The following is a 26392-nucleotide window of genomic DNA, read 5'->3' on the forward strand; positions in this document are numbered from 1 at the left end:
CTATAGGAAATTTTGTCGAAATTTTATTTCTGAAGGAAATTTTGTCAAAATTTTATTTCTGAAGGAAATTTTTTCAAAACTTCATTTCTATAGAAAATTTGGTAAAAATTTCACTTTTATCGGCAAATTTTTCAAAAATTCATTTCTATAGGAAATTTTGTAAAAATTTCATTTCTATAGGAAATTTTGTCAATATCTCATTTCTATAGGAAATTTTGTCAAAATTTCATTTCTGTATGAAATTTTTTCAAAATTTCATATCTATAGGAAATTTTGGTAAAATTTCATTTCAATAGGAAATTTTGTCAAAATTTTATTTTTTTAGAAAATTTTGTCAAAATTTCATTTCTATAGGAAATTTTTTCAAAATTTTATTTCTATAGGAAATTTTGTTAAAATATCATTTCTGTATGAAATTTTGTCAAAATTTAATTTCTATAGGAAATTTAGTCAAAATTTCCTATAGAAATTGAATTTCTATAAGAATTGTGGTATGAGAAAGGCGATTTTAAATCAAATTTCGAGTAGTATCATCTCGCATTCGCCTACCAACATTCGCTATGATTGTATATACACACTTAGGTGGTGAAGTTTTCCTTAGGATATTTAGTAAATTCTTTAGGATTTATTTTTGTTTTTTTTTTTTTTTGATATTTTGTGGTTATCCTTATGATTTCTCTTTTTGCTAGTTGTGTTTTTTTTGTTGTTTTTAACAATTACCTCTAATTTTTTGTCTAAATAAAAATTTTTTGCTGTTTTTGTTTTCTTGGAAATAATTAAGTATATAAATAAAGCTGTTTGGTTTGTTTTTTGTTTTCTTTTTGTTGTTGATTTGTGTTGTCGTCGACATTTTGTGATGTTGCCTGATTTCATTATGTTTTCATGAGATTCTCTTCGTTTATAGATTTGCAGCTTCCTACAATGTACTTGCTTCCTTGTGCGGTATATTGTTCAGACCTACGTCAGGATTACTCCAATAATAACTAGGGGGTCCTTGACTAAAGCAGTATTTCATTGTTAGAGGTTCATCATTATCGACATAGTACATTAAATAGAAATTGCACATCTCATCATTGTTTGTAGCTCTGAAATTGAATAAAATAAACAAAAATTAAATTAAAATAGAAATAAAATTTTGACAAAACTTGCTATAGAAATAAAATTTTGACAAAATTTTCTATAGAAATAAAATTTTGATAAAAATTTTCTATAGAAACAAAATTTTGACAAAATTTTCTTTAGAAACAAAATTTTGACAAAATTTTCTTTAGAAACAAAATTTTGACAAAATTTTCTTCAGAAATAAAATTTTGACAAAATTTTCTTCAGAAATAAAATCTTCTATAGAAGTAAAATTTTGAGATATCCTTTACATTTTGACAACATTTTCTATAGAAATAAAATTTTGAGAAAATTTTCTATAGAAAAAAAATGTTGACAAAATTTTATATCGAAAAAAAAAATTCATAAAATTTTCTATGAAAATAAACTTTTGACAAAATTTTCTATAGAAATAAAACTTTGACAAATAATAAATAAAATTGCGAAAAAATTTTCTATAGAAAACATTTTAACAAAATTTTATATGGAAAAAAAATTTTTATCGAAAAAAAATTGACAAAATTTTATATCAAAAAAAATTTTTGACAAAATTTTATATAAAAAAAATTTTTTTGACAAAATTTTCTATATAAATAAAATTTTATCTAATTATACAATTATTCTTCGAGCTTTATGGACAGATATAGATTAAGGAACATGGTCAATAGAGCAATTGAAAAGAAAACGCCAGATACCAATCTATAAACGCCTGGACTGTACATGTTTCGGTTCGGGCGAATGAACCTTTCCACAGCCTTTAGTATAGATCTGGGTATAGGAAAAGCACGACTAATGTACGCGTTAGATCCCACTGAGATCATCGGTCAAAAGTTCCCTCATTGAGACGTTCGGCCTAACAGTTACCCACTGACACCTCAGATCCTGCAGTTTTCCCCACTTAGACCTCTACAAGTCCTTCAGACATACAGTTGCATTTCGAAGCACTGAGACCATCAAACCTATTGTTCCCCCCATACAGTTCTCCCAACAAGACTTTCTGCATACAGTTCCATTACTGAGACGTTCAGCCGTTAATAGTTGCCCCAACGGAAACGTCGGTTCTACAGGTTTCCTCACTAAGATGTTCCGCCTTGGAGACCTTCTGTCCTAGTGTTTCTCATCAGTGAAATCTTCGGGCTTACAGTTATCCCACGGAGACCATCGGTCTACAATTCTTTCACTGTGGAGATCAGCCTAACCGTTACCCCACTGAGAACTTTGGGTCTACAGTTCCCTCAGTATGACCTTCAGACATGCAGTTCCCTCCAATGAAAACTTTGGCCTTACAGGACTCGTATTGAGGCCATCGCCCAACAGTTCCCTCACAGAGACGTTCGGCCTAACAGACCTTCGATCCTGCAGCTTTCCCCAAATGCGACCTGCTACAGTTCCCTCTGCACGACCTTCGAACGCACAGTTATAGTTCTTTCCACTGAGGCATTCGCGCCATCATTTCCCTCTCTGATAATTTGGCATCTACAGTTTCCCCGCAGAGTCGATCTTCTTCTGCGATCTTCTAATATACAATTCTCTCAGTAAGATCTTTGGACATACAGTTACCCCCACTAAGGCCTTCGCAATTCAATTCTACAATTCAATCCACTGAGATTTTCGGTTTTACACTGTGAACCTCAAAGCAATAGTTCTCTCCACTGAAGCATTCGGACCAACAGTTTACTCACTGAGACATTCGAGAAACACCGTGGTGTAATTGTTAGCACGGCATACAAAGGGTCGTGGATTCAATCCCAGCTTCAAGTTTTTTAACGGTGACATTTCTGTGTGTTTCACTACAATGCGAAACGCCGTACGGACTCGGCGTTAAAAATTAGGTCCCTTGTCCTCATGCCGTTGACTGCATCAAAGGCATTCGATACGGTCAACACGGAGATCGAAAACACGTCCTTACGGGCGCCAGTCGTATGTTGAATTTAGGGATAACAGGTCAGGACTCTGTAGAGTGAAATTGTAAGTTCACCAAGGTGGGATGATAACTCCGATACTGTTCAATCTCTACCTATCCTTTATTCCTCTCCCTCCTGAGGAGTCGCGATTGTATCATATGCGGATGATTGTATAATCATGGCATCCGGGCCCATTGTTGATGAATATGCGAACTACCTTGCTGATCTTATCAGTTATTTCGTTGCTAGAAATTTTATTATATTCGCCACCAAATCCTCACTACCCACTTCATGGACGACAGAAGTTGAATGTCAGAGACGATGGCGAAATAAATCCGTCTATAAATTACCCCTAGATACTCGGAGTTACATTCGCTTGCCGGCAGCACTTGAAGTGCGATTTTAATCCTGTTCTGATTATTCGATTTCGTAAAATTCACACGAATTTAAATCGCTTGTAGGTGAGCCCACGAATACGATTACTCAGACCTAATAGACGGACTGAGTTGGAACAAAATTTTTGGTTCCCAATCTTTTAATTTTCCCCTAAAAATATCTTCAAAGTTTTTACACTCCAAAATTATTTCGTTTTTTTTTCATTCTTACCCGATTTCTGTTATTCTCTTTCGATGGCTTTCCATTGTACATCTCGCCGCAATTAAATCACCTTTGACAATTGGCTCCTTATTCTCGACGGGATAGAACATTTGTGGTGTAAGGGGATCTCGTTTGCCCAACAATGTCCAATGATGCATGCCATGATCATCGGGACGGACACGATAACCAGAGACAACTTTACCCAAACTATGGGTATGTGTGCGATATGCAATGGGATAGATGGTTTTATTCTCACTTATCTCACAGGATGTTTCCATATGTTCCACAGACATGGGTGGTATCATGCCAGCTGTGCCCATAAGTAAAACACCAGCTAATTTATCCATGCTGTGTGAAAAAAGAAGAAAGGATTTTAAATAGAATATTTTTTTATTTTTTTTAATAAGAGTGACTTACGGTTTCTCTGTGTATCTTATGAAAACTCCTGAATCATCAGTGCTGCCATCTATAGGTAGATTAAAAAGAATTTCATAAATTAGTGATTTTTAAAAGGGTTATGGTATATGGAACACACACACGAAAAACTTGTTTATGGTTGTAGTGTCGACCGAACCAAAATGTTTAGGGATCCCTTTCATTATAACAAGGACATTTTCTTTTTAAGAGTTCAGCAGTTCATTATATTAATGCTTACATTTGATAGGAAACTATGTTCCCTACGGGAAATGGATCAACCCAAGGACCGGTACAGAACAAGTCCCTGGTGTGTATGGACCAGTCCTAGTTTTAGTCAAAACGGGAAGGGACCGGTCATTTTAAGATCGATTTGTCATTTTCTATAGAAACTAAAAAAAATTCTATAGAAATAAAATTTTGACAAAATTTTCTATAGAAATAAAATTTTGACAAAATTTTAAATAGAAATAAAATTTTGACAAAATTTTCTATAGAAATAAAATGTTGATAAATTTTTCTATAGAAATAAAATTTTAACAAAATTTTCCATAGAAATAAAATTTTGACAAAATTTTATTTCTATAGAAATAACATATTTACAAAATTTTCTATAGAAAAAATGTTGACAAGATTTCCTATAGAAATCAAATTTTAACAAAATTTTCTAGAGTAACAAAATTTTGATAAAATTTTCTAGAGTAACAACATTTTTACAAAATTTTCTAGAGTAACAAAATTTTGACAAAATTTTCTAGAGTAACAAAATGTTTACAAAATTTTCTAGAGTAACAAAAATTGCTAAAGAAATAAAGATTTTACAAAATTTTCTGTAGAAATAAACTTTTAACAAAATTTCCTATAGAAATAAAATTTTGACAAAATTTTCTATAGAAATAAAATTTTGACAATATTTTCTATAGAAAAAAAAAATTGTCTATCACAATGGACTAAATAGTCTATGTGAGCCTGAATCTTAATCGGGCTGCCACATTAACCTAACCTATAGAAATAAAATTTCGAAAAAATTTTTACAAAATTTTCTATAGATAAAATAGTTGACAAAATTTTCTATAGAAATAAAATTTTGACAAATTTTTCTATAGAAATAAAATTTTGACAAATTTTTCTATAGAAATAAAATTTTGACAAAATTTTCTAGAGTAACAAAATTTTGACAAAATTTGCTATAGAAAAAATTGTTCACAAAATTTTCTATAGAAATAAAATTTTGACAAAATGTTCTATAAAAATAAAATCTTGACAAAAGTTTCTATAGAAATAGAATTTTGACAAAATTTTCTATAGAAATAAAATTTTGATAAAATTTTCTATAGAAATAAAATTTTGACAAAATTTTCTATAGAAATAAAATGTTGACAAAATTTTCTATACAAATAAAATTTTGACATAATTTTCTAGAGTAACAAAATTTTGACAACATTTGCTAGAGAAATAAAATTTTGACAAAATTTTTACAAAATTTTCTAGAGTAACAAAATTTTGACAAAATGTTGTAGAGAAATAAAATTTTGACAAAATTTTTACAAAATTTTCTAGAGTAACAAAATTTTGACAAAATGTTGTAGAGAAATAAAATTTTGACAAAATTTTCTACAGAAATAAAATTTTGCCAAAAATTTTCTATAGAAATAAAAATTTTGACAAAATAGTTTCTATAGAAATAAAATTTTGCAAAAATTTTCTATAGAAAAAAAGTGTTTACAAAATTTTCTATAAAAATAAAATTTTGACAAAATTTGCTATAGAAATAAAATTTTGAAAAAATTTTCTATAGAAATAAAATTATGACAAAATTTTCTAAAAATAAAAAAGTTGACTAAATTTTCTATAGAAATAAAATGTTGACAACATTTTCTAGAGTAACAAAATTTTCTATAGAATTAACATTTTGACAAAGTTTTCTATAGAAATAAAATTTTAACAAAATTTCCTATAGAAATAAAATTTAACAAAATTTTCTATAGAAATAAAATTTTAACAAAATTTTCTATAGAAATAAAATTTTAACAAAATTTTCTATAGAAATAACATTTTAACAAAATTTTCTATTGAAATAAAAGTTTGACAAATTTTCTAAAGAAATAAAATTTTGACAAAATTTTCTATAGAAATAAAATTTTTACAAAATTTTCTATAGAAATAAAATTTTGCCAAAATTTTCTATAGAAATATAATTTTGACAAAATTTTCTATAGAAATAAAATTTTTATAAAATTTTGACAAAATTTGCTATAGAAATAAAATTTTGACAAAATTTTCTATAGAAATAAAATTTTGACAAAAATTTCTATAGAAATAAAATGTTGACAAAATTTTCTATTGAAATAAAATTTTAACAAAATTTTCTATTGAAATAAAATTTTAACAATATATTCTTTAGAAATAAAATTTTAACAAAATTTTCTATAGAAATAAAATTTTGAAAAAATTTTCTATAGGAATAAAATTTTGCAAAAAAAATCCTATAGAAATAAAAATTTTGACAAAATAGTAAATGTTGATCAAATTTTCTATAGAAATAAAATTTTCACAAAAATTTCTATAGATATAAAATTTTGACAAAATTTTCTATTGAAATAAAATTTTAACAAAATTTTCTATTGAAATAAAATTTTAACAATATATTCTTTAGAAATAGAATTTTAATAAAATTTTCTATAGAAATAAAATTTTTACAAAATTTTCTATAGGAATAAAATTTTGCAAAAAATTTCCTATTGAAATAAAAATTTTGACAAAATAGTAAATGTTGATCAAATTTTCTATAGAAAAAATTGTTGACAAAATTATCTATAGAAATAAAATTTTGACAAAATTTTCTATAGAAATACAATTTTGACATAAGTTACTATAGGAATAAAATTTTGCCAACATTTTCTATAGAAATATAATTTTGACAAAATTTTCTATAGAAATAAAATTTTGAAAAATTTTCTATAGAAATAACATTTTGACAAAATTTTCTATAGAAATAAAATTTTGAAAAATTTTCTATAGAAAAAAAATTTGACAAATTTTTCTATAGAAATGAAATTTTCACAAAATTTTTATAGAAATAACATTTTGACAAAATTTTCTATAGAAATAGCATTTTGATAAGATTTGACTAAATTTTCTTGAGAAATAAACTTTTGGCAAAATGTTGATCAAAAATTTCAAAATAAAATTTTGGTATATTGGTTAGAGTTTTATATAATTTTCTTCAAATTTTGGTAGATTATTTTTGGCTCGAGGGGCAACCTTAATGAGGCCACGTCTTGGACTCATTCCAAAGGACATGTCCCATGGCAAATTAGTAGGATTACTCCTAAATAACTCATCATCATCTAGTCTGGGACAAACTCTCCACCAGAAAGGAATATATAGAACAATAGATTATTCTGATAATTGTATTTCAGAAAATGGATAGATCCAATTAGATTTTAATACCAAGAGTATAGAAATCAATAAATTATATGAAAATTTCAAAATTGCGATAAACTGGATCACTTGTACCAGTCCTTTGATAGATCCGTTATTGGCAATTAGCACCAATTTCCCGTAGGTTTAATAAATCTTAGTTTGTTTCTAGAGAAGAAATCATGACATTTAAAAATCTGCGATGGATGGCATGGAATATAAATCGAAAACTACAACCTTGTCAAGTTTTTTTTTTTGCATGTATTAGGAACTTAATTTTCTGCTCTTACCTTTGAATTTTGCTATGCTGGCATAATGCACCTGCAACACTATGTATTTTATGGGAGAATCACTGCCCACCTTAAATCCTACACCTTCGGGTAATTCCAATTTGGGTGCATCTCTAGCCCAGGCATATAAAATCTGTTAAATAAAAAATGCTTTACACTTTGAATTTTAATTAATTTTTTTCTTTTAGTTTCATACCTGTGAATGTGATTGGACCCCACAAGGACTTGCTGTCTCTTCGGAAGACTTTTTCGCCATCTCTCCACAATTCCTGAAAAATTAGTATAATAATAATTAAATAATTGGAATTATTAAAGTGGGCTTGATGAGATTTGGAACCATTTCCTAATGAAATCATCCCTGAGGAAAACCAAGCATTGATTGACAGAATTATCCCCTGGTTTACTATTCTACAAATTATGGCTTCTCCCAAAAAAATAAGGAAGGATTTAATAGCGTTGAGGGCGTAAAGATGCCAGATCGTAACCGATTTAATACCAACTCTGGTAGGATAAAATTGCTTTCTGAACCGTTTCCGTATGTGGATTTTTCCAGGCCACTTTTTCGATGTTTTAAAGGGTACTTTTCTTGGCTTTAGTATAAATAAGGAAGGGCCTAGAGATGCCAGATCGCTGCCGATATACAGTCTAGTGAGCCTTCGCTATAACTGTACCATAGTAAACGAGTAGGATGAAATGGCTTTCTGCACTATTTCCGTATGTGGCTTCTTTCAGGTCACTTGTTTGGATTTTTAAAGGGTACTTTACTTGACTTTACTAAAAATAGGGAAGATCGTAGAGATGCCAGATTGTAACCGATTTAATACCAATCAGCTATGTCTTCGCTATAACTGAACCATACTACTCTGGTAGGATAAAATGGCTTTCTGAACTGTTTCCGTATGTGGCTACTTCGAAGCAACTTCTTTGGTTTTTTAAAGGGTACTTTTCTTGGCGTTAGTACAAATAAGGAAGGGCCTAGAGATGCCAGATCGTAGCCCTTATACCACCGATATGGCATGTCTTCGCTATGAGAGTATCCACACTATACTTGTAGTATGATATGGCTTTATGAACTGTTTCAATATGTGGCTTCTTTCAGGTCACTTGTTTGGAAGTGACCTGAAAGGCGTAGAGACGACAGGTTGTTGTCGATTTAATGTCGGTCTGCTATGTCTTCGCTATAACTGTACCATACTTAACTGACATGATGAAATGGCTTTCTGAACCGTTCCCGTATGTGGCTTCTTTCAGGTCACTTGTTTGGTCTTTTAAGGGTACATTTCTTGTGTTTACAAAAAATAGGGAAGGTCGGTAGAGATGCCAGATCGAAACCGAATTAATACCGATCAGCAATATCTTCGCTATAACTGTACCATACCACTCTGGTAGAATAAGATGTCTTTCTCAACCATTTCCGAATGTGGCTTCTTCCATGCCACTTTGTTCGATTTTTAAAGAGTATTTTCTTGGTTTTGCTAAAACTAAGAAATGGCCTAGAGATGCCAGATCGTAGCAATTATACCACTGATATGGTATGTCTTGGCTATCACAGTGTTCACACCACACTTGTAGGATGAGATAGTTTTCCGTACCGTTTTGGTATGCGCTTCTTTCAGGCCACCTGTTGGATATTCTCAGATGGTACCCTCTTAAAGACAGAATGTTTTTCTGTGGAGTAGGTTAGGTTAGGTTATGTGGCAGCCCGATGTATCAGGCTCACTTAGACTATTCAGTCCATTGTGATACCACAGTGGTGAACTTCTCTCTTATCACTGAGTGCTGCCCGATTCCATGTTAAGCTCAATGATAAGGGACCTCCTTTTTATAGCCGAGTCCGAACGGCGTTCCACATTCCAGTGAAACCACTTAGAGAAGCTTTGAAACTCTCAGAAATGTCACCAGCATTACTGAGGTGGGATAATCGACCACTGAAAAACTTTTTGGTGTTCGGTCGTAGCAGGAATCGAACCCACGACCTTGTGTATGCAAGGCGGGCATGCTAACCATTGCACCACGGTGGCTCCCTTCTGTGGAGTAAGAAGTGCGAAATTTAATATCAACGAAAAAATACCTTCAGATATCAATATTAGCTGGGTTTGGTTCTCAGAGATACCCTTCCAAAATTCCAAATGGTTTGGGTTGTTGTTGTTGCTACAGCGTATTGCATTATCATCCTTTTCGTGTTGCGCTGTTGTTACATGAATCCAGATCGAGGAACTCTGCGACTAAGATGGTATGCGTCCTCAGTGATCAAGTGGGGAACCGAGTAAACCTTCCTAACCAGGAACTCTGCGATTACATAGTATGCGTCCTCAGTGATCTGGTGGGGAGACGAGTAAGCCTACCTAACCAGGAACTCTGCGACGAAGATGGAATGTGTCCTCAGTGACCTGTTGGTGAGACGAGTAAACGTACTCGCCAGTCAATCCTGGACAAGTGAAAATATGACGATGTGTCATGTGACCCTTGAATACAGATGGGTCACACGTCAGCTATGCTGCTATCAATCACTGATAGGTAGGAATTGAGGCGGTTGCGCTGGTTTGATCTTAGTTAGACAAAATATGCTCTAATCTGCCGTGGGAGGTCGAGCTCCGAGAACGGGATTATCCTTGTATCCTTCTCACCGCTTCAGCTAGAGTATCCTCATGAATCCTAGATCAGATCTGCATGATATGTTGTCTGATCTAGAGGACTGATTCTCGCGCTCTAGATAATGTAGATCAATCCTTATATTCCTGGGTGGTGGTTTGGATGATTACTGCGATAACAACCCAGGTGATACTGCTTTGACAACAAAAAATTGTGTCTACGTACTGGGAGGATCTTGGTCTCCACATAAAGGTCATCCAGGGATGTGCTGCTGAGACATGCTATCGCATTTCTAAGGGAAGCGTTCGGGCAGGTCTGTATTCCACTGTGTATCACTTGTCTGAGGTGTCCCCACTGGCGCATACTGGGAGGATCTTTGTCTCTACTGGCTTATAGGTATTCAACAAAGTTTCTGTGTCCGTGATTTGGGTGCTCAATCTCACTGAACCTGGTAAGGAGTATGTCTACGTACTGGGAGGATCTTGGTCTCCAAATAAAGGTGATCCAGGGATGTGCTGCGGAGACATGCTATCGCAGTTCTAAGGGAAGCGTTCTGGCAGGTCTGTATTCCACTGAGTATCACTTGTCTGAGGTGTCCACACTGGCGCATACTGGGAGGATCTTTGTCTCCACTGACTTATAGGTAGTCAACAAAGTTTCTGTGTCTGTGATTTGGGTGCTCAATCTCACTGAACCTGGTAAGTAGTATGGATCGCTGCTTCACTGAGAGTTTTTCGAGCTAATGATGCAGATTTCGACGTTCTAGATTGAATTACAGTGTCAGATTACGTTACACAAGCTCTTTTTGATATGCAAATCCGCAGGGCATGTGGCAGTACTACTTAGAGAAACGTTGAAACACTCAGAATAGACAACAGCATCTCAGAGAGGAAAATGGGAATGAAACTCCTAGTGGCCGGTGTTGGCGTGGCTCTTGCTGCGCCTCAGAAGCACAGACAGAGACGGCATTTTGAGATTTCTACAAAAGGAGGCCACGTAATCGATAAGTGGTTGATTACACCAGTAAAAAATTTATCTTGTATCGTCTCCTTGTCGTTTTTGGCAAACAATGTCCCAGTTTTACTAAAGCTAATAAAGTTATTAAACGTGAGAATACTTCTGGTTTAGGTTAGGTTTAGGGGCAGATCGCTGTTTCAGCCTCACTTCAATTATTCAGTCCATTGTGAGATCACAGAGGTGAACTACTCAAATATCACTGAGTGCTGACCGATTCCATGTCTAACACAACGACAATGGACCTCTTCTTTTTGGCCGAATCTGAACGGTGTTCCACATTGTCATTAAACCACTTACAGAAGCTCTGAAACATTCAGAAATGTCACCAGTAATATTGAGAGGGGATAATCCATCACTGGAAAACTGTTTGGTGTCGGTCGGATTAGACTCATGACTCCTAGTATGTAAGACCCTACTCCGTACCGACCGATTCCATATTTAACTCATAGAAAAGGTACCTCCTTTTTATAGCCAAGTCTGAACGGCGTTTTGACATTGCAGTGTAACTACTTAGAGAAGCTCTGAAACACTCAGAAGCGTCACCAGTATTAGTGAGAAAGGATATTCCACCACGCACAAACATTTCGGTGTCGGCCGGATTGGACCCATGACCCTTTGTATGTAAGATCCTACACATGGGTAAAAATGTGAATACCGAGAGGATGTATTAACATCTGTCCGCATCACGGAAATTTGTAACCGGATGAAATGTGTTCTGACTGGTGTGGAGTTAACTTAAGTAGATTTGGCAGAGCTAGTAAATAAGAGACCTGTTTCGTACCGCCCTTGGATAAAGACATTGCACTCATCGGTCACACTGCTATCAATTGCGGATGACTAGGAGTTGAGTTGTTGGCTGCGAAAACTTTCCTTCGATTTTCATAAGAATACTCACCACACCGTTTTACTTGAGCCTGGTTCTCCACATCCATAAACCAGCATGTGATGCGCAGTATTCATGGTAGCATTTGGCTCATAACCCACTAAAAATTTCATCGATGATTAATTTGGGGAACCCATATTTCAAAATTCATTACTTACCAATGTAATAACTCTTGGAGTAATCCACTTTAATCGGTGTACAGAGATACAATTCGGGCTGAAAGACAACACAAGACAATATAGATAAATTAGATGATATTGTCCTCAATTAAATTTATAATAAATTTTTTGGTTGTTGCAAACTAATGCTTGAGGATAAGAAATCGAGTAGACAGACAGTCTAATAACAAATTTCTTTGGGTGTTAGATTATGTTTATAATAAGAGTCAGATTATCTAGGTTCCCTATCTTAAACCTAAGCTTCCACTTCCCAAATTTATTGTGTTTGCTGAGTAGACTTCATTATATTATCTCCCGCAAAGTCACGATGACTATGTCTTTTGAATCCAAGACAGCGACATGCTTGCCATACGCCTTTCAGTAATTATAGTCAATCAATTTATTGGACACAAACGAGTTTTACTCCCCTTCGAGACCCCGTGGATTGAATCAGGGTGTTCCCCAAGGGGGCGGGGGATATCTCCGGCCCTGTTTAACCTCTACTTATCGTCTATTCCACCCCTTTCTGGCAGCATCGAGATTGTATCATATGCGGACAGAATTCACTACACGGACGGCAGAAGTACGCAGGGATTTGAATTTTGGAGTCGACGGTGAAATAATTCCTTCGACAAACTTCCACAAATATTTTCGGGTTTACATTCGACAGCCTTTTCTTCTACCCAGGCCACAGAAATTTGTAATAAGATCTGCGGTAGAAATAAGGTCCTCATGTCGCTTACTGGCAGCACTTTGGGTACGGATAAAGAAACCTTGTTCCTTACATCTAAGGCAACTGTGGTAGTCTAACATATACAGGGAATAATATAATACAAACCTGTCAGAACTCTGCTCATAGAACTGTGACAGGATGTCTCTTCAGTACACCTATATGTGGAGACCAAAATTTTCCCTGTGCGAAGACACACATGTTGTCAAAGCGGTATGTCCTGGGAAGTTATCGCGGGACATCTTACCCAGGAATGTAGGAGTTGGTCTTGACCATTTAGAGCGCGAGATCTAGCGTTACAGACCAGGCAGCGTACTTGATAGGTCTGAACAGGATCCATGAGGATACTGTAGCTGAGGCGATGGGAAGCTACAAGGTTAATTCTGTTCTCGGAGCTTGACCGGCGCCCGTAACACCGGAGGAAAGAGACCTCCCGCGCATAGTTTTGACCCAACTAAGATCAGACAAGTGCAGTCATCTACCCATGCCACTCAAATTTGTTATAATATCTGCGTTAGAAACAAGGCCCCTCTTATTGAATGCATATAAGGCAATTGGCCGGATGGCATTAAACTATACAGCGAATAACATACAGACGTGACAGAACGTTGATATTAGAACTGCGACAGAATGTATCCGCAGTACATCCATGGATGATCTATGTGTGGAGAACAAGATCTTCCATATGCAAATACACAATTAGATGTTGTTAAAGCAGTATGTCCTGGGTTGTTATCGCAGTAACCATCTAAATCACTACCTGGTGAATGGGAAACCACCACCCAGGTATATAAGGGTTGATCTTCATCTTCTACAGAACGAGATCCAGCTCAAAAAAAGAGAACCTCTAGACCAGACAGGTCTGAGAAGGATTCATGAGGATACTGTAGTTGAAGCGGTGAAAAGCTCCAAGGTTAATCCTGTACTCGGAGCTCAACCGCCGCCCTTAGCACCGAAGGAAAGAGACCCCCTGCGGCAGACCAGGGTAGTTCTGGCCCAACTAAGGCCAGTCAAGTGCGGTCATCTCAATTCCTACCTATTAGTAATTGATAGCAGCGTAGATGACGTGTGTCCCATCTATAACCAAGCGCCACGTGACACGAGTCGACTTTTCACTTGCCCAGCCAAATTTACTCGCCTCGGTACCAGATCACTATGGAGGATTCCATCCTAGTCACAGAGTTTCTTGATCAGTATACCAACTGATGGACCAAAGCATAGAAAAAAATGGATGAAATCACAAAAACATGTGAAAACAAGAACTCCCCTTCACAAGTTCCCGGGTTTTGCTTTGGTTGGGGCTCGAAATAATTTTCACGTCGACCATTCAATCCAAACTTGCATTCTCCAACCATCCGTTCCACCTTGCGTTCTCCATGTTTGATGGTGGTTTGATGTGGTATGCTCCACAAACCGGATTTGTCTCCTCAAGCGGTATAGTATAGTAGTCGGGGCAGAACATAGGTTTCTAGTTCCATTGTATGTATCCCCAAACTCTTACTGTCTCTTATTCTTTTTCAGTCTGTATAACAATTTGGATGATTTCTAGGGTTCTTCCTTTAACATTTAGAGTAATTCTCTCCACCTTGCTTGAAATATTGCGATATGACCTAATGTATCAACCTCATTAACGTTCATCAAGTGAGTGAGAACAATTCATCGAAAGTATTTTTAAATTGAAATCAAGACGACGATCTTGCTACGTCTCCGTAATCAAAACTCACCAAAGGAGGGCCTCTGTTCTATCAGCAAGAGTCTCGAGAATACATGAGACCATGAATAAACAATGATTAGAGTGACGCTCATTCACTCATTTTATTCTTGACCATTCAAGGCAAATGAAAAAACAAACAGCAAAGACGAAATTCTCTAGAAGGTTGGTAAGAATCGGGAAACGAAGGAAAGATGTAAGACAAACACACCGCAAAATACAAATAAATGGTTAGGGAATGTGTCTCGCATATTTCTAGCGTGGGTAACATTAGCCAGCTCAGCAGGAGAATATGATGATGACAGTGTTACATTGTTACTGAGAGAGTGTAGGTGTTTTAATTGCTCCATTTTCTTCATTCGGCTTTGGGGGCTTATAACAGTGACACTAATAGCAACAAAAACTATATAAACACAGATGTCGAAGTATTAACACTAGGGTGGAACGACAAAACATTTGACACTAAACGAATGGGTATTTAGCAGAGCGCATATTAGTAATGTGGGATTGACAGATGGCATAGAGACAATATTCTCTTAGTTTCTATAGAAAATTTTGTCAAAATTTTATTTCCATAATTTCTATATAAAATATTGCCAAAATTTTGTCAAAATTTTATTTCCATAGAAAATTTTCTCAAATTTTTATTTATATAGAAAATTTTGTCTAAATTGTCTAAACATGACGTATTTCTTTTAATTTTGCATTTAAAAAACCTGAACACCCCTCATTTTGAAGGTGTGTGTGAAAAATGTTGCTCCTATTTTGATTTTGGAAGTGAATTCAGTTGTCAAAATGCCGTCCAAGCAAGAAGAGCAGCGTATCAAAATTTTGCTCGCGCATCGCGAAAATCCGAGCTACTCGCACGCAAAGCTGGCAAAATCGCTAAAAGTTGCCAAATCAACCGTTACAATTGTAATTAAAGTGTTTGGGGAACGTTTGTCGACAGCCAGGGAGTCTGGATCGGGGGAAATCGAAAACCGGAAGCCGCTGAGACGACAAAGAGAGTTGCCGGTAGTTTCAAGCGAAACCCTAACCTCTTTCTCCGAGATGCCGCAAATAAGCTGGGTGTATCGTCTACAACCGTGCATCGAGCCAAAAAACGAGCCGGACTATCGACTTACAAGAAGGTAGTGACTCCAAATCGCGATGATAAACAAAATACGACGGCCAAAGCGCGTTCCCGGAGGCTGTACACGACGATGCTGACGAAGTTTGATTGCGTGGTAATGGACGACGAAACCTACGTCAAAGCCGACTACAAGCAGCTTCCGGGAGAGGAGTTTTGTACGGCAAAAGGAAGGGGAAAGGTAGCAGATATTTTCAAGCACATAAAACTGTAAAAGTTCGCAAAGAAATATCTGGTTTGCCAAGCCATCTGTACCTGTGGCTTGAAAAGCAGCATTTTCATAGCTTCCGGGACTGTCAACCAAGAAATTTACGTGAAAGAGTGTTTGAATAAACCGCTGCTGCCTTTCCTGAAGAAACACGGTTGTTCCGTACTGTTTTGGCCGGATTTGGCATCTTGCCATTACGGTAAAAAGGCCATGGAGTGGTACGCCGCCAACAACGTGCAGGTGGTTCCCAAGTACAAGAACCCTTCCAACACGCCAGAGCTCCGCCCAATTGAGAAATACTGGGCTATTGTCAAGCGGAACTTAAAGAAGACCAAAAAAACTGCTAAGGACGAGCAGCAGTTCAAGGCAAACTGGCTTTCTGCGGCGAAGAAGGTGGACAAGGTGGCTCTACAAAATCTGATGGCAGGTGTCAAGCGTGAGGCCCGGCAATTCGGATTTGGAAAAGGAAAGCCTAACTGAATATTTTTCCTGAATTTTATACTAATTGAATTTGAAAAAGAAATTTTATTTGATTTTTTAAATAAACAATTTCAACGATTTACACGCGTTTTCCCTTGACCAAATTTTGACCGTATCACCCTTTATATAGAAAATTTTCTCAAATTTACGTATAGCCCCCATATAAACCCAAATTTGGCTTGCGGAGATCCTTGGAGGAGCAAAATTCATCCGATCCGGTTGAAATTTGGTACGTTGTGTTATGTTATTACATGGTCTCTAATAACCGTGCAAAAATTCGTCCATATCGGTCCATAATTTTATATAGCCCCCACACTCAAAAAAAAAAATTGAACTCTCTATTTCACTAAGGCCAATATAACTTTATTTTAGTTCATAGAATTATTATGTTTGGAGAAAGTTGCCTTTACTCTAATAATTGTTTGCGTACGTTATTTAAATTAACTAAAAAAACGGGAAACAATTATACATAAATTAAGCATAAAGACTTACTAAATTCGTATTTCTCACAACATAGTTCATTATTTCTTTAATTTTGTAAATTTTACTAGAAATGCGTTCATCATGTACTTCGTATGTCACTAAAGACATTCTTGCAATTTTGAACTCCAATTTTTTCCTTCAAAAATTTTGTCAAAATTTTATTTCTATAGAAAATTTTGTCAACATTTTATTTCTATAGAAAATTTTGTCTAAATTTTATTTCTATAGAAAATTTTGTTAAAATTTTATTTGGATAAAAATGTTGTCAAAATTTTACTTCTATAGGAAATTTTGCTAACATTTTAATTCTATAGAAAAAATTGTTAAAAATTTTATTACTATAGAAAAATTTGTCAAATTTTTATTGCCATAGTAAATTTTGTCAAAATTTTATTTCTAAAAAATTTTGTCAACATTTTTTATTTCGATAGAAAATTTTTTTCAACATTTTGTAAAAATTTTTTTCTATACAAATTTTGTCAAAATTTTTTTCTATAGAAAATTTTGTCAAAATTTTTGATTTCTATAGAAAATTTTGTCAAAATTTTATTTCTATAGAACGTTTTCTTTAGAAAAAAAAAAAAACAAAAAATATTGAATAAAAATTTTAATGCAGGGGGACACTACTACCCTAATAAACACATCAATACAATTGAAGTTGTTGACGATAATCCCAGCGTTTGTTTGATGGATGAGTTCTATTGTGATTCTATGACGTTCAAACACAAGTGTGTAGGAGTTTATACGCGTACGTGTGGGTTTATGACAGTGTGTATCAGGCAGATGAAAAACTGCCACCTGTTAATTTTTCCTCCATATATATGTAGACATAATTTTCTTCCTTATCAGATATTTAATAAAATCACAATATGATATGAAATTCTTGATTATGGACCCCACAATAAAATGTGTTTTTATATGTGGGCTTATTTATGGCTGTGGGTATTCATTACACAAAAGGCCAAAGGTGAATGTTTTTTTTCACCTACCAAACTTTTGCACTTGCCTTGCGAAAAAGTTAATCAACTTACCGTTTTCGGTCGAACATTTGGCATTAAGAATGGAAATCTCCCCACTTCTTGATTAAGCTGCTCCCGCATTTGTTCTCTATACACAGAATTGTATTCATCCTCATCCAAGATACCATATGTTAGGCGCAAACAACAAACGGCCAATACGGCAAGAAATGTTAACACTTGTAGCCTCTTTCGAGCCATCCCTGAGTTAAGAAATGCCATAGCGCAGTGTGTGTGAGTGTGTGCCGATAGGGAGTGGGGGATTTTTGTGTGGCGTTGTTGTTTTCAAAACTGAGTACTAAGCTGCTGTTGTTGGCTATAGTATATTGGTATGTATGTGGTGGGGGGTTTTTTGTTTAACTTTTATTTTCTTATTTTTGACACAATTTTGTTTTTTGTTTTGTATTATTATTATTGGATTATTCCATTTGGCTTTCAGCTATTGGGGTACGACTAAATCTGATTCTAAACCACTTTGCACTTTTTGTTAACAATTTGGCATAATATTAGGTTTTTTCTCTTTTAGGTTCTCTTTCTTTTATATACAATTTTTTTTTACAATATAGAAATATGGAATTGACTATAGTTTCTTTTTTATTTATTTTGCTATTATTGATATTGAGTTGAGTTTTGTTTCCTTTTTTTGTGGGTTGTATGTGCGCAATATTGTACAAAAAAATCCGGAATTTTACTTTAAAAATCACAATTTAATAAATAGAATTATGTGTACTCATCGTCTTGAGATTTCTATTTGTTCTCTAGTTTTTCTATATTCCACTCTGACTGACCGAACTCTCCGGTATTTCGGTATTATTGACTGCCGTCGTCAGTGGTTGTCGTTCGTTTGATGTATGGTGGACTTTTGTTTGGCTCTCTCTCTTAGCTCAGAGCTCTGAGTTAAAATACTAGTTAAGGCAAGTGTCAAATTCAGAAAACCAAGCAATTGATAACAGTGATGCTAACTAACTAACACAGCACATTGGGCCACAGTGAGAGGTGAAATCATTTTCTCACCTTATTGGAGAAACAATGTGAAATGAAATGAAATTCTCTCTCTCTCATATAACATATGTAGCTTAAACCAAAGCATCAGGGGTTTATTTTGTATAGATACCTTTAAGGAGAACATTTAAATGTATGAGAGAGAGAGTGGAAGCCCCCAGAAACCTGTATTGTATTGGCCTACCACAATCCATTTCAGTCCAAAAAAAAAAACAAAATCAGCTGTTTTGTAATTTGCTAATGTCATGGCATGCATGTACAGTGAAATGGAATTATATTTCCGTTTCCTTTTAGTCTTTAACATGGCATTGTTGTTTTGACATTGAAATTGTTTAGGGTTTATATACAAATTAAGTGTTCGAAACATGTTAAAGGGGGTTGTGTACAAATTGGATTATGACACTATATAACGTTAAAATAAGTGTGCTTAAAACAAAGTGGAATTTCTATTAAAATGTTGCATCAACAATTAATATGTTGGGGTAGAAATGCACAAAGAAAATAGAAATGGCGACAATTATGAATGAAAAAAAATTTAAAAAATATATATGAAAATTTTCTGCGGACATAAATGCTTTCAAACTCGGCAAGAACCAAAAGAAGAGTACGATCAGGATGTAATTTCGATAATAGCAAATTCATATCAAATGTATATCAATAAAGACAAGATAACTGAAGAGAAGTTTTGGGAGAGTATAAGTACGGCAAAAGTGTTTAAATATAACAAAAGCGATAGGCGAAGACTTGTTAACGTGGATTTCAAATGGGAAGGCCAAAATCAGCAACAACTAGCGTTGTGTCGCCAAATTAAAATCTATTCTAATTGGTGGAAAATAGGATAGTGTTGCCATCGCTTATCAAAATTTTTAACTCACCATTAGGCAATGCTGTTGCCTGGCTCGTGGTATTCTTTTTTCTCTTTCAAGTGTTTAAGTGTTCAACTTCAATGGTATTTATCGAACGAGGTACTCTATAAAATATCCAGGAATACTGCTAAGAAAACAACGCCGATAACCCAATAACTCAACAGACTTAGGCGGTCCGTTGCCAAAAAAGGGAAAGCTCCTAATGGAAGTATGTAATAGTGTTCTATTAACAAAAGCGAGATATGGGAATGCGCGCTAAAACATGCAGGACACAAACTCTTCGTGCAGTACACTGTTGGTAAAATTCTATCAAAACTAGTAGATTTTTTACTGTTTGGTAGATTGGTAGAATTCTTGACGTTTTGGTAGATCTTGCAAAATATTCCTCTTCACAAATTTCCTATAGATGTAAAATACAGACAACATTTTCTATAAAAATAAAAATTTGACAAAATTTTCTATAGAAATAAAATTTGGACAAAATCTTCTATAGAAATAAAACAAAATCATCTATAGAAATAAAATTTTGACAACATTTTCTATAGAAATAAAATTTGTACAAAATTTTCTATAAAAATTAAATTTTGACAAAATTATCTATAGAAATAAAATTTTGACAAATTTTTTGTAAAAGTAATATTTTGACAAAAATTTTTATGGAAATTAAATTTTGACAAAATTTTCTATAGAAATAAAATTTTGACAAAATTTTCTATAGAAATAAAATTTTGACAAAATCTTCTATAGAAATAAAATTTTGATAAAAATGTTCAATAGAAATAAAACGTTGACAAATTTTCTATAGAAATAAGAAAATTGACAAATAAACTTTTGACAACGTTTTCTACAGAAATAAAATTTTGACAAAATTTTCTATAGAAATAAAATTTTGACAATAATTTTCAATAGCAATAAAGTTGTGACAAAAATTTTCAATAGAAATAAAATTTTGACAAAATCTATGGAAATAAAATGTTGACAAAATTTTCTATAGAAACAAAATTTTGACAAAATTTTCTTTAGAACTAAAATTTGGACAAAATTTTCTATAGAAATAAAATTTTGAAAAAATTTTCTATAGAAATGAAATTTTGACAAAATTTTCTATAGAAATAAAATTTTGAAAAAATTTTTCATAGAAATAAAATTTTGACAAAATTTTCCCTAGAATTAAAATTTTGAGGAAATTTTCTAAAGAAATAAAATTTTGAGGAAATTTTCTAAAGAAATAAAATTTTGACAAAATTTTCTACAGAAATAAAATTTTGACAAAATTTTTCATAGAAATAAAATGTTGACAAAATTTTCCAAAGAAATAAAATTTTGAAAAAATTTTCCATAGAAATAAAATTTTGACAAAATTTTCTATAGAAAAAAAATTTGAAAAAATTTTGAAAAGAAATAAAATTTTGACAAAACCTTTTATAGAAATAAAATTTTGACAAAATTTCCTATAGAAATTAAATTTTCAACAAATTTTTTATAGAAATAAAATTCTGACAAAATTTCCTATATAAATAAAATTTGGCAAAATTTTTATTGAAATAAAATATTGACAAAATTTTGTATAGAAATAAAATTTGGACAAAATTTTCTATAGAATTAAAATTTTGACAAAATTTTCCATAGAAATAAAATTTTGAGGAAATTTTCTATAGAAATAAAATTTTGACAAAATTTTCTATAGAAATAAGATTTTAAAAAAATTTTTCATAGAAATAAAATTTTGAAAAAAATTTCCATTGAAATAAAATTTTGACAAAATTTACTATAGAAATAAAATTTTGAAAAAAATCCTATAGAAATAAAATTAAAAACAAAATTCCTATAGAAATAAAATAAAAAATAAACAATTTTCTATACAAATAAAATTGACGTTTTGGTAGATCTTGCAAAATATTCCCCCTTCACAATTTGTCTATAAAAATAAAAATTTTACAAAATTTTCTAAAAAATTTAAATTTTGACATAATTTTCTATGGAAATAAAATTTGGACAAAATTTTCTATAGAAATAAAATTTTCAGAAAATTTTCTATAGAAATAAAATTTTGACAAAATTTTCTGAAAATTTTCTATAGGAATAAAATTTTGAGAAAATTTTCTATAGAAGTAAAATTTTGAGAAAATTCTATAGAAATAAAATTTTGACAAAATTTTCAGAAATAAAATTTGGACAAAATTTGCCATAGAAATAAAATTTTCAGAAAATTTTAGATAGAAATTAAATTTTGAGAAAATTTTCTATGGAAATAAAATTTTGAGAAAATTTTCTATAGAAGTAAAATTTTGTCAAAATTTTCTATGGGAATAAAATTTTGAGAAAATTGTCCGTAGAAATAAAATTCGGAAACAAAATTCTATAGACATAAAATTTTGAGAAAATTTTCTATAGAAATAAAATTTATTTCTAAAGAAATAACATTTTGAGAAAATTATCCGTAGAAATGAAATTTGGAAAACATTTCCTATAGAAATAAAATTTTGAAAAAATCTATTGAAATAAAATATGGCAAATTTTTAAATTTTGACAAAATTTTCTATAGTAATAAAATTTGACAACATTTTCTATAGAAATAAAATTTGGACAAAGTTTTTTATAGAAATAAAATTTTGACAATATTTTCTATAGAAATAAAATTTTGACAAAATTTTCTATAGAAATAAAATTTTTACAAAAATTTCTATAGAAACAAAATTTTGACAAAATTTTCTATAGAATTAAAATTTTGACAAAATTTTCCATAGAAATAAAATTTTGACAAAATTTTCTATAGAAATAAAATTTTGACAAAATTTTCTATAGAAATAAAATTTTGACAAAATTTTCTATAGAAACAAAGTTTTGACAAAATTTTCTATAGAAATAAAATTTTGACAAAATTTTCCATAGAAATAAAATTTTGAAAAAATTTTCCAAGAAATAAAATTTTGAAAAAATTTTCCATTGAAATAAAATTTTGACAAAATTTACTATAGAAATAAAATTTTGACAAAATTTACTATGGAAATTTTTGACAAAATTTTCTAAGAAATAAAATTTTAACAACATTTTCCGTAGAAATAAAATTTTGAAAATAATTTTCATAGAAATAAAATTTTGACAAAATTTTCTATAGAAATAAAATGTTGACAAAATTTTCCATAGAAATAAAATTTTGAAAAAATTTTCCATAGAAATAAAATTTTGACAAAGTTTTCTATAGAAGAAAATATTGACAAAAATTTCTATAGAAATAAAATTTTGACAAAATTTTCCATAGAAAACAAATATTGACAAAATTTTCTATAGAAATGAAATTTAGACAAAAATTTTGAAAAGAATTAAAATTTTGACAAAACCTTTTATAGAAATAAAATTTTGAAAAAATGTTCCATAGAAATAAAATGTTGACAAAATTTTCTATAAAAAAAATATTGACGAGATTTTCTATAGAAAAAATATTGACAAAATTTTCTATAAAAAAAAATGTTGGCAAAACTTTCTATAGAAATAAAATTTAGACAAAAATTTTGAAAAGAAATAAAATTTTGACAAACCCTTCTATAGAAATAAAATTTTGACAAAATTTTCTATAGAAATCAAATTTTCAACAAATTTTTTATAGAAATAAAATATTGACAAAATTTCTATAGAAATAAAATTTGGACAAAACCTATAGAAACAAAATTTTGACAAAATTTTCTATAGAAATAAAATTTTGACAAAATTTACTATGGAAATTTTTGACAAAATTTTTATAGAAATAAAATATTGACAAAATTTTCTATGGAAATAAAATTTTGACAAAATTTTCTATAGAAATAAAATCTTGACAAAATTTTCCATAGAAATAAAATTTTGACAACATTTTCCTTAGAAATAAAATTTTGAAAAAAATTTTCCATAGAAATAAAATTTTAAAAAAATTTTCCATAGAAATAAAATTTTGACAAAATTTTCTATAGAAAAAAATATTGACAAAATTTTATATAAAAAAAATGTTGGCAAAACTTTCTATAGAAATAAAATTTGGACAAAAGTTTTGAAAAGAAATAAAATTTTGACAAAACCTTCTATAGAAATAAAATGTTGACTAAATTTTCTATAGAAATTAAATTTTCAACAAATTTTTTATAGAAATAAAATTCTGCAAAAATTTTCTATACAAATAAAATATTGGAAAAATTTTCTATAGAAATAAAATTTGGACAAAATTTTCTATAGAAATAAAATTTTGACAATTTTTTTTTTTGTAAAGGTAATATTTTGACAAAATTTTTTATGGAAATGAAAATGAAATGAAAATTTTCACAAAATTTTAACCAAATTTTCTACAGAAATAAAATTTTGACAACATTTTCTATAGAAATAAAGTTTTGACAAAACCTATAGAAACAATATTTTGACAAAACCTATAGAAATAAAATTTTGACAAAATTTTCTATAGAAATAAAATTTTTACAAAATTTTATATAGAAATAAAATTTTTACAAAATTTTCTATAGAAATAAAAATTTGACAAAAGTTTCTATAGCGTTAAAATTTTGACAAAAGTTTCTATAGAAATAAAATTTTGACAAAATTTTCTATAAAAATAAAATTTTGACAAAATTTTCTATAGAAATAAAATTTTGACAAAATTTACTATGGACATTTTTGACAAAATTTTTATAGAAATAAAATATTGCCAAAATGTTCTATGGAAATAAAATCTTGACTAAATTTTCTATAGAAATAAAATCTTGACAAAATTTTTCATAGAAATAAAATTTTGACAACATTTTCCATAGAAATAAAATTTTGAAAAAAATTTTCCATAGAAATAAAATTGAAAAAAAAATTTTCCATAGAAATAAAATTTTGACAAAATTTTCTATAAAAATAAAATTTTGCCAAAATTTTCTATAGAAATAAAATGTTGGAAAAATTTTCTATAGAGATACAATTTTTACAAAATTTTCTATAGAAATAAAATTTTACATAAGTTTCTATAGAAGTAAAATCTTGACTACATTTTCTATAGAAATAAAATTTTGCAAAATAAGATTTTTTGTTTGGTAGTCTTTTTGGTAAAATTTTCTCACAATTATAGAATGAGACGGAATGACCGCGAAAAGAGATTCTTTTTTGATTTCTTTCAAATATTTGCCTAGTGTGACCGTACCTTTAGTGTTTATAAAAAAAAATAACTTGTGATGAAAATCATTAATTAAAAAATTTTCAAGCATTTTATTGTTTTTTTTTTAATAAATATTTATTAAATAAATATACAACTTAAATTGCTTTTCTTTAGTTTTTATAATTTTTTTTTTGTAATTTATTTATTTTTTTGTAAATAAATTTTCTAAAAATAGTTTTTCTTAAAAATTTTTATACCAATAATTTCAACAATTTTTTTAGATTCCTTTTTAATTTCTATAGATTTTTTTCTGCATAAGTTTTTTTTATTTTAAATAAATTCTCTATAAAAATTGTAAGATTTTATAATAATTTAAGATGTGTGTTTTTCGTTTCGTTTAATTATGGACATGGGCATTATAATGCGCTTGTTGTTGTTTCTGTTTTCTTTTCAATGAAGAAGAAATAAATTCGTTAATATTACAGAATTTTCTTTCATAACAGCGATGAAATTGAAATTTGTTGAGTGAAAGTGACTAGTGAATGATGTTTTTGTTCCACAGTCCCAAATTTTTATATTAAAAAAAATAATAAAATAATAATTTTAATAATAATGCATTTTGTGTGTGCGTGTGTGTGATAAAACTTAATAGGTGGTGAAGAGCTCTTCCTGTATGCTATTAGATCGCAAAAGTTGTGAAGGTGTGGGACCACCTTCATAGGAGATTTTAGGAGCAGCGCTGGAGGATTTTTCTGCATGATATTCATCAGAGTATTCCTAGAAAGAGAACATAAAGGAATTACAATTAAAATTGTGATAAATATTATAAATTAAAAAAATATATTTTTTAGGTTTCCTTAAGGCAAATAAAGATATGGCAACTCTTCAACTTTTAGGGTAACAAAGAGAATCTAGTTAATAAGCGAACAAAGTGCTGTGGAAGAAAATACATTTTCTGCTATTTTTTTCAAGAAGCCGAAATAAGTGTCACAGACACTTTCTTTATTAATTTTCTATACTAATATTTTGCCAGTATTGGCTAAATATTGAATACTTCAACATTTTTCAATCTTTAACTAAAATTATTAATATTTATATAAAAAAATTTATGCAAGAGTTGGAAGTATAATTAAATTGGGGGATTGATAATGTTGTAGAATGGGCGCCATCTAGTAGTCGATAGCAGCATTTAGTGCTATCTTATTTTTAAAAATTCTTTTAGGCGCTAGATGTCACTAGTTGTAGGTTCGGCTTTAAGATGTCTTGGAGTTGGCATTTTGCTTTGGC

The 26392-nt window shown here is 31.0% G+C and overlaps 2 protein-coding genes across 5 annotated transcripts in view; both read right to left on the reverse strand.

The window, feature by feature from the left end:
* Positions 1 to 624: 624 nt before the first annotated feature.
* Phm (Peptidylglycine-alpha-hydroxylating monooxygenase) lies at positions 625 to 18995 on the reverse strand. Its single transcript, XM_075310720.1, has 8 exons — positions 18152 to 18995; positions 12380 to 12437; positions 12234 to 12321; positions 7926 to 7998; positions 7730 to 7862; positions 4020 to 4068; positions 3612 to 3950; positions 625 to 1085 (listed from the first exon to the last, which is right to left on the reverse strand). Exons 1-8 carry the CDS (start codon positions 18356 to 18358, stop codon positions 917 to 919), a joined length of 1116 nt encoding a protein of 371 aa, XP_075166835.1. The 5' UTR covers positions 18359 to 18995; the 3' UTR covers positions 625 to 916.
* Positions 18996 to 25176: 6181 nt separating this feature from the next.
* Positions 25177 to 26392, reverse strand: part of Obsc (Obscurin) — a 109988-nt gene continuing 108772 nt past the window's right edge. For all 4 annotated transcript variants that reach the window (XM_075313169.1, XM_075313172.1, XM_075313171.1 and 1 more), the window contains one exon: positions 25177 to 25882. In XM_075313169.1, coding sequence (XP_075169284.1) covers positions 25751 to 25882 — 132 coding nt within the window. In that variant the 3' untranslated portion in view covers positions 25177 to 25750. The remainder of the gene's footprint in view (positions 25883 to 26392) is intronic.

Source organism: Haematobia irritans, chromosome 5 (assembly GCF_050003625.1).
Source record: "Haematobia irritans isolate KBUSLIRL chromosome 5, ASM5000362v1, whole genome shotgun sequence".
NCBI lineage: Eukaryota > Metazoa > Arthropoda > Insecta > Diptera > Muscidae > Haematobia > Haematobia irritans.